The 15,562-nt window shown below is 35.9% G+C and overlaps 1 protein-coding gene across 3 annotated transcripts; it reads right to left on the reverse strand.

Annotated features, from left to right (window-relative positions):
* Window positions 1-5,081: 5,081 nt before the first annotated feature.
* Window positions 5,082-14,546, reverse strand: LOC108994822 (putative E3 ubiquitin-protein ligase LIN). Of its 3 annotated transcripts, XM_035683408.1 has the most exons (18): window positions 14,125-14,530; window positions 13,448-14,016; window positions 13,160-13,235; window positions 12,712-12,918; window positions 12,499-12,578; window positions 11,243-12,385; window positions 10,662-10,803; window positions 9,327-9,572; window positions 8,958-9,252; window positions 8,048-8,169; window positions 7,432-7,551; window positions 7,142-7,273; window positions 6,926-7,048; window positions 6,528-6,638; window positions 6,307-6,453; window positions 6,106-6,231; window positions 5,546-5,662; window positions 5,082-5,448 (listed from the first exon to the last, which is right to left on the reverse strand). In XM_035683408.1, exons 1-18 carry the CDS (start codon window positions 14,281-14,283, stop codon window positions 5,431-5,433), a joined length of 3,933 nt encoding a protein of 1,310 aa, XP_035539301.1. In that variant the 5' UTR covers window positions 14,284-14,530; the 3' UTR covers window positions 5,082-5,430. The 3 variants fall into 3 exon arrangements, with proteins under 3 accessions (XP_035539301.1, XP_018825749.1, XP_035539302.1); XM_018970204.2 differs by having other exon boundaries at window positions 13,448-14,531; XM_035683409.1 differs by lacking the exons at window positions 5,082-5,448; window positions 5,546-5,662; window positions 6,106-6,231; ... (1 more) ...; window positions 6,528-6,638; window positions 6,926-7,048 and having other exon boundaries at window positions 7,143-7,273; window positions 7,432-7,556; window positions 13,448-14,546.
* Between the last annotated feature and the right edge of the window lie 1,016 nt (window positions 14,547-15,562).

Raw genomic sequence — 15,562 nt, forward strand, 5'->3', positions numbered from 1 at the left:
CAGGCCGTAAGTCAAGTTTGGCTCATTTCAGAGTTTGGGGATGTCCAGCTGAGGTTAGGATATATAATCCTCTTGAAAAGAAACTAGACCCAAAATCTACTCCTGGTTATTTTATTGGATACCCAGATAGATCAAAAGGATATAAGTTCTATTGTCCTAATCGTGGTACCAGAATTGTTGAGTCCATTACTGCAAAATTTTTGGAAAATGATGTTGGTGTCAGTGGGAGTTCTGTATTGAATGAGTTATTTGCTGATCCTAATCCAGTTGTTGTTCAAGTTCCTGTTGTACAGGAAAGAGCAGTTTCTCTGCCAATTGAGATTGTTAGTGAAGAACCTGAACAACAAGAAGAAATTCCAACAATGGTAGAGTCAGTTTCTGAGCCACAAGTCAGAAGATCTCAAAGAGAAAGAAGGTCAGCATTGCCTAATGATTACATTGCCTATTTGTTAGAAAGTGATTTTAATATTGGGCATGTAGTTGATCATGTTACTTTTAAGCAAGTCTTGACATGTTCTGAGTCAGATAAGTGGTTAAGTGCTATGGAAGATGAAATGAATTCTATGGAAAAGAATAGAGTCTGTGAACTTGTTGAATTTCCTCCAGATGCTAAAGCCATTGACAACAAATGGATTTTCAAAAGTAAATTAGACTCGAAAGGGAATGTTGAACGAAAGAAGGCAAGATTAGTTGCAAAAGGGTTCACTCAGCGGGAAGGCATTGACTATAATGAAACTTTTTCACCAGTTTCGTCTAAAGATTCTTTTAGAATTATCTTGGCACTCATGGCGCACTATGATTTGGAGGTTCATCAGATGGATGTAAAGACAGCATTTTTGAATGGAGATCTTTATGAAGAAGTTTATATGAGACAAACTGAAGGTTTTGTTGAGAAGGAAAAAGAAAACTTGGTTTGTAAGTTAAATAAATCCTTATATGGCCTGAAGCAAGCGTCTCGACAGTGGTATTTGAAGTTTGATGACGTTGTAACTTCGCTTGGTTTTGTTGAAAATGCAGTGGACCAGTGTATATATCGCAAGACCAGTGGGAGAAACTTTATTTTTCTTATTCTGTATGTAGATGACATTTTGCTTGCCAGCAGTGACTTGGGACTACTTCATAAAACAAAGAAAATGTTATCTGCTAATTTTGAGATGAAAGATCTGGGAGAAGCTTCTTTTGTGCTTAGCATTGAAATATGTCGTGATAGAGCTCGTGGTTTGTTGGGGCTTTCTCAGAAATCTTATATACGGCGTGTACTGCAAAGATTTGAAATGCATAACTGTGCACCTGGTGATGTACCAATCATAAAAGGAGATAAGTTCAACAAAACTCAATGTCCCAAGAATGAACTTGAAAGGGAATTTGTAAAGAACATACCATATGCTAGTGCTTTGGGGAGTTTGATGTATGCTCAAGTTTGCACTAGACCAGATATTGCCTATGCAGTTAGTGTTCTTAGCAGGTTTCAGTCGAATCCAGGGCAAGAGCATTGGAAAGCAGTTAAGAAAGTTATGAGATACTTGAAGAAAACTGAAGGTTACATGCTCACATTCCAGCGTTCAAATCACCTTGAGGTGGTAGGCTACTCAGATTCTGATTTTGCTGGATGTCAAGATGATTTGAAATCGACCTCAGGTTATGTTTTTATGCTAGCTGGGGCTATTTCTTGGAAGAGTGTTAAGCAAACTCTGGTGGCATCTTCTACTATACAAGCTGAATTTGTGGCGTGTTATGGACCTACCATCCAAACTGTTTGGTTAAAAAACTTTATTTCTGAACTGAAAGTTGTTGATTCCATCTCGAGGCCAATTACTATTTATTGTGATAATAGTGCAGCAGTATTCTTTTCAAAGAATAATAAAAGTTCTAGTAGATCCAAGCACATTGACATCAAATATTTAGTGGTCAGAGATAGAATTAAAGAAGGGCAGACAAAGATAGAGCATATTAATACAGAGGCGATGATTGCAGATCCTTTGACTAAGGGACTCGCTCCTAAAGTTTTTAAAACACATGTTACTGATATGGGTATTGTGGAAACTTTTGATGTTTTTGGTTAGTGGGAGTTACTTATGTAAAAAGAACTACGTTTTGGCTTGATCCCTTTACTGGGTATGTAGGTAACCCATTTGTTTTAGGGTGCAGCTCCTTTCCAATAATAATAATAAATCTCCCATATTCATACACTAAGTTTTTTGAGCATGCATTTGACTTATGTCTTTTATTATAATATCATTATGATCTCGAGATATATGGGCAAAAGACGTAAGATGAGTCTCTTTTAGAGACATGGCTTCATTTTGAAGCATTATGAGGACTGATATGAATTAGCACAGCTTTTGATCACATTGGTGCTAAGTTCATACTACATACTACCACATTGGTCGGAGGATGGGGATCCATGTCGATAAGGATATTAGCATTTGTAGTTGTGGAGTGGTCTTACATCGTTTAAGTGGTGTAACGATTTCTATGTTCGATGTTGATATTCTTGTTGGACCGGATCGTGTTTTCTAAGGTGCTATCATTTGAGCTATGTATTTGTGTGGCCACATATGTAGTCTAACCCGAGAGTCAATTTTTTTTTTTTTTTAAACAAGTTTTATTTTATAGCAATCAATGTTTGCCCAAGTGGGAGAATGTTAGAATATTTTTAAATATGGGCTTTATTTGATTGCACATTTTATAAAACGGGTTAGATATTTATATATATAGCTCACAATGGTATTTTGTTTTAACCCACTAAGTTGAGTGATCATTTGGGGTTTGTTGCACCTTAATAATATAAGATTATATCCTATTTATATTGTGGTATAATTATGTATGTAGGCCTAGAAAACTAAGGGTCTTGATTATGGAATTTTTATAGACCCATATTAATTTGAGTCCTTAATGGGTGGACTCCATTAGTTTTCATTTATAAGAGGCTAGGTCCCTCCTCCTCTCCATATGTCCATTGGCTTGTCTTATTGATAGCTGATAATTTGTGAGGAGCAAGGAGGAGAAGATCTGTCTATATGCATTCTGCAAACATGGCTTCCGCAGGTATATTTTCACCATTTTCGTTTTCAATATTGCTATCTTAGATTCTGATTTCTAGCATGTATTTTCGTGTATTTTTACATCCAATACCATCTTCTTTCAAAGTGCAATCACCTAAATTTTCTGACCTGAAAATTGGTGCTGGAAAGAGGATTTCATTGCAGATATATTTAACAATGAAGAGTCTGAATCAATCCGTAGTCTTCCCATTAGTAAAATGGGAGCAAAAGATATGAGGGTCTGGAGATTTACAAAAGATGGAAAATATTCTGTTAGAAGTGAATACCATTTTGAAATGTCAAGGAAAAGAGCGTGTAAAGGTGAGTCATCGAATGAACAATATGCATATGAGTACTGGCAGCAGATATGGAAGCACAAGTCCCTGGTTTTGTTCAACAATTTATTTGGAAGGCTAGTCAATAAATCTTACCAACTAGAAAGAATTTGTATGCGAGACATATTGTGGATTCTGTTTTATGCCCGATTTGTTTGAAAGTATAGGAATCCGTGTGTCATGCTGTGTGGGGATGTCCTGTAGCTAGTGATGTGTGGTCAGAAGAAAAAAGACCTGTTACAAAAATGGGCGAGCTCAGATAATAATGTTTAGGATTATGGCAGAAGATGGTTGAGAAATTAAAGAAAGAGCAGCTAAATCTGGTAGCCATGATCATGAAAAAAAATCTAGGCTAGAAGAAATGCAGTCATTTTCAAAAATCATTTTGACATTCCAAAGAAGATAGTAACAGCAACCATAGCACACCTGGAGGAGTTCCAGCAAACCCAGAAAAACTTCATTGACAAAAATGCAAGAAATATGGCCAGATGGAAGAAACCTGGACAGCTAGGTGAAGGCTAATTGGGATGTAGCAGTGGATGAGAAAAATAAAAAGGTGGGTTTTGGAATTTTAGTGAGAGACTCAAAGGGTGAACCTCTGGTCTCAATGTGTGCGTGATACAATCATCTTTTAGTACCTTATGCAGCTGAAGCCAATGCCTTGAGGAGAGCTATGGAACTATGTGCTGATCTTGGATTCCAAAGGATAGAGTTTGAAGGTGATGCCAAGACTCTCATTCGAGCGACAAATAGTACAGGAGGATTGGCCTTTGCATGGGCAGCTTGTTGTGTATACACAACACATGCTGAATGGAAGGCCAGGGTGGAGAGTCATCTGTTTTTAGAGAAGCTTGTTGCTCATGAATATGCACAACTTGCTCCATCTCTTGACATGGCTAGAGGATGGATGGATGGAAGAAGTTCCATCTTCAATATCTAATGCTGTTGTGAGTGACAAAGTTTGTAATGTTTGCTAATTAATAAAATTTTTGTATGTTGATTTAAAAAAATAAATAAGAACATATCTTATTAATCCAAATATACTTTTGGAATGATGCTAGTTGCCTCCTAAAGTGTTTTTAAACATACAAAAATTATTAGCAGTAACTTTTTTTTTTAATTATTTAAAAAAAATCCAAAATACACTAGGAGCACCTTGTGAGACATGGCGGGAACTAGCATTTTCTAACTTTTTGTTGACCCCACCCTTTTCAAAGAAGACCACTCAAAAATAATCTTTAAATATTTTAGTCTTGATTTAAAACAATTTAAAACAAAATTTACATCCAAACAAGTCATAACAAGTCATATCTTTTTTATCAAATTAGGATATCTACCGTTACTTAAAATGAAAAAGAGATAGACATATAAAATATATTTTACATCGTTACATATTTAATAAATATTATAACATATTTTACGTGATTAGTTCTGTTTAGATATAGAAATAGTTTCATCTTATCTCATTATTATAATTTTTTTAAATTTTTATATAAAATATAATAAATAATTTAACTTTTTCAAATCTTAAAATAATATTTTATTCAACTTTTAACTTTTATATAAAATCATCCTATCTCACTTCAACTCAGTATCTAAACGGTGCCATATATCTCTCCTTAGGCCATAAAGATCTAACATAAGAAATTTTGATCCGATAACTCTTTTAATCCAAAAACAAATAAAACCCACACATAAAGAGTAGAACAATACTCTCCCTGTCATCTTCCTCGTTTCAAAACATTCCATCAACCCCGTGTTACATTCAAACTCTTCAAGTCTCTTCATATTGCTTGTTTCAACCTTAATCTGTTCTTTCTTTCACAAGTTACATTTGGCACCAATACATAGCCCCAGTCCCTTAATATCTTACATTCTCTGTGAAATATCAATAATGATACAGTATAGTTCTGATCTTCCCCTTTGAGATCTACATATATTTAACACTTGCTTTTCCCATTGTAATAACAACAAATCAAATCCACACTTCTATACAGAGTGCATGCTTGATGGGTTGGTGAAATTTGAATTTTGGTGTTGCAAATCTTCTGCTACAACGGAATCCAGCCCTGTTGTTTATGGGGATGGCTGAGTTAAGTTGAAAATCGTTCAAACCAAATTAAAAAGTGAAACGGCTAAAACTATATACGAATCGAACGTGCACACCTTGATTAGCCCTGACTCTGTACCACACAGTACCATGTCATTGGCAGTGAGGAGGCTTGTTATCCTGCTGCCTGCTGAGATCCTCCCCAGCTTCTTCTGTGTCTCTCTCAACCAGATCTATTTTTTCACAAGGTATGTAAAAATTCAATGACGTTTCCTTAGCTTTTGAAATTCTTGTTAAGTTGAAACGTCACTCTGTGTAGTTATGTATACAGAATTTCAGAGGTTTTTTCTTAAATAGAGTAAAATTTTTGTCGGTTCTTCAGAATACTTGGAAGTTCGAAACTTATTTATGATGATGTCTTTAGTAACTTCACGGTAGAGTTCTTAACATCATATCTATTAGGTTTAACTTGAATGGTTTAGATGATAATACCGAACAATCTTAATAAAAGATCAAAGATTTCTTAAAGATGATGAGAAATTAAAATTAATGATTTAAGAGTTTAAGAAAACTGCAGGAAAATCCACAGGAATATGAACTCAAAAGTTGAGCAGCCACTTTTAATATTCTAGAATCTGTCATTTATGGCATTCTTTTGAGAGAATAAATTAATCACCTGAATGTAGTGTGTCGATGAGCTGCAGTTTAGGTATATGAAGTCTTCAACTACTCCCATCGCCAGCACATGATCTCCTTTGTCTGTTGCTATTGACATTTGGGGTTTGCATTGTCTTCTCCATTCCTACGCCATTTGACCATTTAAGTGGAAGGCTTTTCCCAGTACATGGGGATACAAGTAGAGTATATACTATATTACCTTAAAACTTGAACCTTCAACAGTTGCACCAGCACAATAAAGCCAATCTTTATACGCGACAATTGAATTGATGGGCTTTTTTTGGCTCTTCCAACCCTTTGCCCGTGCTTTAATTTCATGTTTCCGGTTGTTTGTAATAGAAAACTCCTGAAAAAGAGTGACATAGCACTTATGTCTCAGTTGATGCCTGTATTTCTGACATGCATGGCCTTTTAGCTAACCTGTATGCTTGAATTTGTACAGCCTACGTAAATCTTTTCCTGAAACACCCTCATGCACTTCACATTCTTGTTCTTGCCAATCTCCTTGACTGTTCTTGATTCATCAAATACCTGGAGAAATGACATCTTGACGTAGTTGGATCATGGATGGCCATTTTAAAAATGTTTGACATGAGTCTTTTTTTTATACTTTCTTGTGCTCCATTAATTATGATAAAATCTTGATTTATTGTGTGTTGAGAGATTTAATTTATTTTTTCTAGTTCTTGGTGATGATCACAAGATCTTTATTTGTTACAAAATTTCTGAACTTTTAGCTTCTCTGTGTTATATGTGGATGCAAGTGTCTTGGTGTTTGAGCTGAATATTTCTTATTGTACGTTCATAATTTGTGTTACCTTCAATCCATGGCCATGAGTAACTACAAAAATCATTTCACCATATGCATCCATGTGCTGAATCGGTTCTTTCACTGCTATTACTTCCATGCACTCCAACTTTCTGTGAATAATTTGCCAAACCTGTAGAAGATTCAATTGTGAATGATATTCAGTTCGATTTTCTGCAGCCCATTCAAGAAAGTAAGTGGTTGCTGCAATAAAAATTTACCATACCCTGATGGTTTTATCAACAGAGCCACTTAAAAGGCTATCTCCTGGTTCAAAAAGTGAAAAGCATGTCACTGCCTTCTTGTGCTCCTTCATGTTCCATACAAGCATGGCTGATTGGCCCTTGATGTCCCACGCCTATTCAGGGCAGCGGATGTCATTGTTTGCATTTCTACCAACCTAATATTTCTCCTGTTTTTATTTCCCACACTCTGTGGTAGCACCAAGGCCTCACAACCCTATTTCAAGTGAGGTAATGGTCTTCATATTAGAAGTAGGTAAACATAATTCCTCACCTTGATTGAACCATCTGAGTATCCACTGTAAAGCAGTCCCTTGTAGTAGATGAGGGCACATACAGCTCCATTGCATTTGAGACCCGCTTCCATGATTTGTGTGTGAACACAAGAAATACGCTGCTCTTGCAATTGTGATGATTTTGGGAACACAGTGAATCAACACCCATTATTGAAGGTCAATATTATACAGCTTATGATTGACAACTAACTTTAGGGCATCTTTTATGCTAATTGCTCAAAATGGCAAACACAAACTGGACATAATGGTGGCATCATGTTGAGTGAGCTAATAAAGGATGCGTTCTTAGTTGCATTCTTGCATCTACTTGATGATATCTTTTTCCCAGTATAATTCATGAGTTAAGGACATGATATATATTGCTTTTAAAAACAAAAACATTTAGCCCTATCAATTGTCAGCTCAAATTCTGCTTCTTCTGTCTCTCTGTATTTCTAAATCCAAATATCTGGAGCATATTGATTTGGAAATAATTTACTGATTGCTAGGTTGCTTCTGAGTTAGAACAAGAAGAGGAAGAAGAAGTGGAAGGTACATAAAAAAGAGGGCCTACATGTAAGCTAGGATTAATTCTGCCACTTGATGAGTACTTACTGATTTGTTCGGTTGGTAATAGTTGGTTACTTTGTGCAATTCCTCTGCCATCCAGGTTATGCTTGAAAGGCGTCTTAGTGACTCCTTTACTCCTTCGGAGAAATAAATTACTTTTTGCATTCCTACAGAAAGAGAATTCATCTAAGGTTTGCATGAGGAAAATTGCACTTCTAAAATAAAAAATCTTACTCCCCATTCTGTAAAGAAAATTAGACATGGATTATATGTATATAATCAGCCAAACTGTAAAATGGCATATAACTATTTATTGACCTGCTTGCAGGGTGAACCTAGCCAATCAGATCAAGGGCTGCGTCCTTGACTGTAGAGATTTTCACAGCCAACAAGTTAAAAAGCTTAATTTTCAGTGTTTTAAAATATATTTATATTTCGAGGGCATTTGGACCATGGGGAAGTTATTCCATTTTGACCTTTAGCATATGAGGTAGAATTCTGCCATTTGGAACCTAGAATCTAATAAGCATATGAGCTGTTCGTGTCATGATGTGCAATAAGTATTTTACTAATGCAATGTGGAATGGAGTTCTGTATAGTTCTCAATATGCTTACAGCAAGTGCTTTAAAGCTCAATGTTATATTTTTTGTATTTGAAGCGCAACACAGTAAGTTTCCTGATTGTACTCAATCTGGTGTACTGCCTGAACTTGTCTCTGATTAATGAAAGTTCTATTTATTTAAAAAAAAAAATTATGAGTTGTCTGAAAACCACTGAACCACTGAATGAGTGAAGAATTATTGGCAATCATTTGTGTAACCACTGCATCAAATTTCATAGTGGTTATATGGGATGAATTTGCATGGGTAGCAGAGTCCAATCTTATACTTTTTTGTGCTCTTTGTTACTGTAAAGTGTATATTACATAGAGATATTTTGAAGTGTGGGCATTACCTTTGCCAGAAGCATAGTTATAGATGCACAGACATGCTAGAAGCCTGTCTTCAAGCTCCAATCCAGGATGCAAAAATTGCTCAATGCCACTTAGTAAAATCTCACATGCAGAATATCGTATGCTATCTGGGCTCTTTGTTATTTCACATCCAAGCCATGCAATGGTTATTAGACAAGCCCTGGATACAATCCCTATCTTGCTCTTTAGCCCCTTCTCTAATGCGTGGAAGATAGGATTCCCAATGTTAATGATGCTTCTGGAAATCCTGCTGCACCATGAGTCTGTGAAAGCATCCTGCAAGTCCATGCAGTTTTTCTTTGTTGGCCTGTCTGATACCATGAAAACCATAGATTTGTATTACAGCTTACCTGCAGACTTTTATCCAACCAGTTAAAATTTCTCAGCAAATTGCTGTGATATGGAGATGCCAACCCAGTTTTTTTAACCAACCAAGCTACTGTATATGGTTCCCCTGTCCAAGCATATGTTCCACCAAGATTTGATAGGATGTATGCAGATAATAGCTGCATAGAAGATCCTTCTTCAGATGCCAGGTGCTTCAGAACAACCTGCATAGCCTCTTCTCTGAACACGCTTCTGCCAGGTGAGTTATTCTGCAAAATACATTGCCTAACTAGGTTAATGAAAGCTTATTTTAGAGGTTCAAAGTCAATCAACTGACGTGGAGTAAACACCAAACTCAATACTAACAAGGCTATGAAGCAACAGTGTCAGGTTGAAATGCATGATAAGTAGTCTTTATGTTTGTACCACAAAGTTATACCCCCTGAAAGTTATCATGCCCAATTCCAGTTTAATTATTCAATAATCACAAGGCCCATCAGATCGGTTTGAATGCAAGAAAATATATCATCTGTTTCTTGGAAAAATGGGTAGCCATGCTGATAAAATTAGTTTTGATTTGTTAGATCCCTTCATTGAGAACTCGTAATATATTTTTCCGGAATCTCGCCTTCTTGTCTTGAAACAATAAATCCTCTGAATTTATCTTAAGGAAACATATAGTACTATACGCAAATATTAGATGCTGGTTTCCCTTGCATCTATGTGACAAAAGGCACACTCCATCATTTTCAACATCTGCTAACTTCTTGTATTTTTCTAGTTTATTATTACCTCTAAACAGGGAATTTATCATATTTGGTCAAAATGCTCAGAGCCTATCCCAACCAGAAGTCTGGAACTCCTATGATAGAATACTCAGATGAGGACATCAAGAATTTAAGGGGGGGAGATTGTAATACCCCATATTGAGTAAGTATATAGATGGTGAATAGGATCCTATATTACTTGGGAGGAAGAAGTTTTTGCTCTTTATAATGATTCCAATGGGCTCTAATTGTACTATTGACTAGTCTTTTTAGAGTATAGGGCTCATATGTGACCTAAGCCTCCGTTACATTAGCTTTGTGATACCCCAAACTTTTGGTTGCAAAACTCTGTCTAGACATGTAACTGTTTAATGAAGGGTGTATCATACATGCTATAGTTGGCAACAGTTCAAGAGAACTGCAATATCTATGCCCTTGGATTCTGCCTTAGTCAGTTGATAACTATAACTGCAGAGTGCAAGATAGTAAGACAATATTATATGCATTAACTGCCTGGTTCAATTTTTGGTTGTGATTCTGTACTGTAAGCTAGGAAATGACAACTATGACCTATATGATCATAAAAATTACCATTGTATCCAATTGAAGAAGTACATTTGCTGCCAAAAGTTGGTATTCGGGTTGCAGCTGTTGGAGACAATCCATTAGTTTGTGCATAATATCGGTGCTTCCTACTTTTTGTATTTTCTGCAACAAGCTAATGGCTGATGACCTGAAGAAAATGATAAATAAATTTCAGAAGACTAGACATGAAACTCTAAAAAGAGGCTTCTAACAGATTGTCCTTACAAATGAATGAGATACAATTAAGTCTCTAATAGATAGTCCTTACAAATGAATGAGATACAATTAAGTCTCTAACAGATAATCCTTACAAATGAATGAGATACAATTCTCTATGACATGCAAGTAAGTACATGCAGACTGGTTCACAGATAGAATTATGCCCACATGCTCCACAAAAAAAGAGTTCAGTCCATGTCCAAATCTTATTTGGCTGCATAGACTTATGGATCAAAATTTGGTTTCTCTAAAATTCAGCACTCCTGTTTCATATACCTAAATATCTAGACGTAAATTAACTGCATTTTTCTCCAAAAAACAAATACAAAATAACAGGTAAACTAATGAAGTTAAATCATCTTTCATACCTTGGTATTCGAAGGATCTCATGAAAAAACTCAAGTGCTATGAACTTGTCATGATTGTTGTTACTTTGTAGTGGCAGAATAAATCGAGTCACAGGAGTAAATTGCAATATATACTTTCTGCATTGCCCATCAAATTGCATGCACTTTATAAGAATAGTGGCCAAAGAGAGAAACTCATTCAGATTATTAGTTCTTGCTACATCTAAGAGCCTGGAAATAATGCAAGGAGAATTGATTGCAGCCAAGTGCTTGTTATTTGTCGTGTAATCAAATGCAGTTACTAATACTTCAATAATCTTAAGTGATGCTCCAGGAGGTGTCGGCAGAAGCGATGCCGTCCCACCCTTGTAACTGCCTGGGGTGCACACGACCTCCACCAGTGCTGGTAATATTTCTAATGTTTTGATCTCCCCAGGAGATGGATTTATTAGATAGATTAGAATTGCAGCCTCATGCACGTTTTGCTTTAGAGCACTTGCCAAAACATGTAGCTGTAAGCCTTTTTTCTTGATGTCTTCGATAGCTGACTTGTTTGCTGAAATGATTGCTGTGAGTATAGACACCGATGTCTTAATTACTCTTTCCTCATTGGAAGTTGAAATACCTGCAAGCAGCTGATCCAGAATTACATCCTTGAGCATACAGTATTTTACTTCTGTTTTATTGTTCAACATTTTGTAAAATTTTGCAACTTCCTCTGCATAATCTTCATCACTTTTTCCTAATCCTCTGGAGAAACACAGCTTTGGAATTGTCTTTTCAAATATCCCCAATAGTTCACTGGTGGAGTCTTTTCCAGAATGTGAACAAACTTTATTGAAGCTTTTCCAGCTACTTGAATTCTGTATATCTCTGGCAGCACTTCCTTGATAATTTGTCAGGGTGATCCTATGTTTCTGCAGCGATGTAGAAGATGCTATATGATCAAAGAACAGGAATTTGTTTGGATTTAATGTCCTTTGATTTGATTCCTTCTCTGCATGGATATTCCAAATGGTGTTTGATTTTTTATCTCTATCTTGCATAATGGTTGCGCTTAATTCAACGATGGCTTCAATGTTGGGCATTGGATTCTTGGGAGCGCATGGCAATGATAATGCTGTAAGTTCTGGTTCTGATGTTGAGCAAGGACTCTGCACCTTCCTGTGCAGGTCAGTGCAATGAATTTAATAAATAGTCTGGATATGGATATCAGGTTTTCATTAGTACTAAATATAAAAGAAAATGGTATATGTTATTGTGATAGTGTACTGAACTGATCACAAACTTCTGGTTGTCGGTCATCAGCATTTATTGTTGGGACTCTTCCTGAGCATTTAGTTCCATCCATGTCTGCCTGATTCATAAAGAGATGCAAAAGTATTTTGCAAACATTAGTTCCTCAATTATACAGAAAGAGGCATCCTTATTTAAGTTTGCCTTCTTAACAACAAAATCCTTGGCAATATTATTGTCTTGTGAACAATTACCTCCATGTCACTGTCGTAGAATGAATCATCGTACCATGAACTTACTGAAGCAGTTGCATCTGACTGTGACTCCTGCACTGACTCCTTTAGGCATCTGATACTTGGATTTCTATGGCCTTCAAACTCTGGAACTTCGGTAGATGCCTTAGGTTTTTCCACCATTTGATCTATTACATCGTGAGGATCAAGCGGATGCACCTTCTCATACTACACCAAGTTTTAACATCATACAAAATCTAGTTTCATATCATATAAATTAAATGAAAAAAATTTAGTCAATGCAGTGTGCCAATAATATCGGTTTACTTTGTGGGTAGTGTATACAATTCTCTTGTTTTTAGTATGAAGCATCTGCAGAGTACATATGGGAAATCCTACTTGCAAATACTTAAAAGAGCATCTGAAATAATGAAATAACAATGGTGACAAAAAGTAAGCGATGGCTTACATTATAATAATTCCGCACGCTGAGTTGTCCTTGATCAATTGAACTCAAAGATTCAGAGCTGGTAGGTATTGTATGCCTGCTCATGAGTAGTGAATCATAATTAGCTCTTGCAGAATGACATTCATTAGAAATAATTTCATGCTAAAATCAAACTCCTTTCCTTGTTCACAATATTCCAACTTCTTTTTCAAATACAAGTTGAACATTCAAATCCTGAGTTGCAGCAGTCATGGAGTTGTATTTGGCTTTCCCTGTTAATTTTATGATGAGGTTTAGGGAAGAACTTACGTCTTATATTGTGATTCACTGTCTCGGGATGGAATATCTCTGCAGCCACAGTGCCACTGAGGAGTCTCTCCGTATGACATGACCTGATAATATATTAACGAGTCTTTGTAGCTCCTTGCCATCTGCCTTATCTGGTCACTATAGTCATCCTCTTCAGACACCACGAGATATGTAGACCCCAAGCTTCTCTCTCTAACAATTTCCTTCTTTTCATCTACAGTGCATGAAGGAATAATACTTTCACAAAGTCCCGGTGCCAATGCTGTTCGAACAAGTTTTGGATACACCAAAAGCGCTTGGATGAAATGCAGAGCAGCCTGCCACTCATCTTTTTGGAGGTTACTAACTACCGAGAGGTAAAAGTAGGAGCAACACACCAAATGACGGTTTGGAACTCCGGCCGTGAAATGTTGCTTATCAAGCAATGCTGGGACCTGAAGCATTTGTTCTGACTTCCTCAGTCGAGAATCTGTCTCTTCCGGCATTTTTGTTTGAATTGCAGATTCAATGCTGTTAATGCCCCAGTAAAAGTTTGCCAGTACAGATTGCTCGTTGAATTCGAAGAATTCCTGCTTTTGATATTTCAGCTTTGAGGTGCATATCAAGTGTAGAGAACTCCTAGCCTCAGCATTTCCTAACAGTTCAGTGATGTAATTATTGATTGAAACAACGAGTACCTGTATGGAGTTGATGTCTGGTCTTTCATAATCATTGGATGGAACAATTGATGTAGAACAAGAGGAGGAGGAGGAGGAGGAGAGGAAGGAGGAGATAGGAACCATGGAATTAGAAGACATGTTCATGTCTTGAGGAAGAAGATTGTGCCTAATATGCATAGGAAAAAGAGAGAGAGAGACTTAATAGTGTTGCAGAGTTGTGGACGTCTGCAACAATTTCCCGTGACTATACCAGCCAAATCTCTAAACTTCAGTGGACCCTCTTGGCCACAGACAAAAACTTGACCGTTGTTTCATTTAAGGGTGGGAAAGAAAAGAGAGAGAACATTCATTTGGTAATTGAGTTTTGCTATACATCAGTCATTATACATTCTCACATTTCACACTTAACAATTTTTTTTTTATAGCGTTTGGGGTGTTTTTTATAAAGTGTAGAGTATGAGGTAGTGAATGGTGGCTAATGACAAGAATTATCCTTGATAATTACCTTCTCATGCCAATATATCATATTGCTTTGGTGCCTTTTGTGTTTCCTGATAATTATGCTTAATTAAAATTATCTGGGAAAAGAGTAACTGTGATTCTTTCTAGTTTTTGGCTGCTAGAAGCTCTGAGCTATGAATTTTTTAGGAAAATGTTAAACATACAACTCTGATGTATTAGTTGTCTTGGATCTTGTTCTGTAGGCATGGAGGCAATTAAATATCCTAGTCAGAGTTGGGTCCGTTTGGCAACGCAACCGTTTTCAAGTGTTCTTATATATTCTCATATATTTCATTCTCAAATACAAAATACTTTTCAATTTTATTTTTTTAATTTTTTCATCTAATTAATCATTACAAATCTTTCAAACTCTTAAACAAAACACAAAAAATAATACTATTTTTTAAAATTTTAAAACAAAAATTATATTCAATAGTTTTTTAACTTTATAATATTTTTATTCAATTTTTTCTCTCTCATTTCGTAAAACATAATAAAATATTTTAATTCAAACCATTTTAGTAATATTTGTAAATATTTTGAGATATTCTAAATATTCAATTGCGCCTAAGTGAACCATCACTTTCTCGTTAATTTTGCATATGATCTCTCTCTCTCATGTGTTATTTGGGTTTCCCACCCAAATAAATTATATGACTCAAATGGTGAAAACAACGGGAGTTTTCTCTTTAAGCAAGCTAGCTGCTAATTAATATTACTCGATCAGGTGGTAGTTCCATTCTAAAAGCTAGTGTATAATTTGGGACTTGTTAGGTACAAGCAGTTTGGCATACCAAATCACGTATCAACACTCATATAATTTTTTTTTATTATAAAAAATAAAAAAATATCTTACATTTAATATTGATGCACGCACGGTTTGGTGTGCAAAATCGCTTACAAGAAAATTTTTCCGTATAATTTTTAGGGTTATGTAGTTTCTAAGTAAATCATT

This window comes from Juglans regia, chromosome 12 (genome assembly GCF_001411555.2).
Source record: "Juglans regia cultivar Chandler chromosome 12, Walnut 2.0, whole genome shotgun sequence".
NCBI classification, from domain to species: Eukaryota; Viridiplantae; Streptophyta; class Magnoliopsida; order Fagales; family Juglandaceae; genus Juglans; species Juglans regia.

Excerpts from the sequence above, each read along its gene's own strand:
- LOC108994822 (XM_018970204.2), bottom strand. The coding sequence starts at position 14,283 with ATGCATATTAGGCACAATCTTCTTCCTCAAGACATGAACATGTCTTCT. Across the intron at positions 8,170-8,957 it reads TAACTATGCTTCTGGCAAAG|GAATGCAAAAAGTAATTTAT; the intron begins GTAATGCCCACA and ends CTCTTTCTGTAG. Across the intron at positions 6,232-6,306 it reads TTGAAGGTTCAAGTTTTAAG|GAATGGAGAAGACAATGCAA; the intron begins GTAATATAGTAT and ends CAAATGGCGTAG.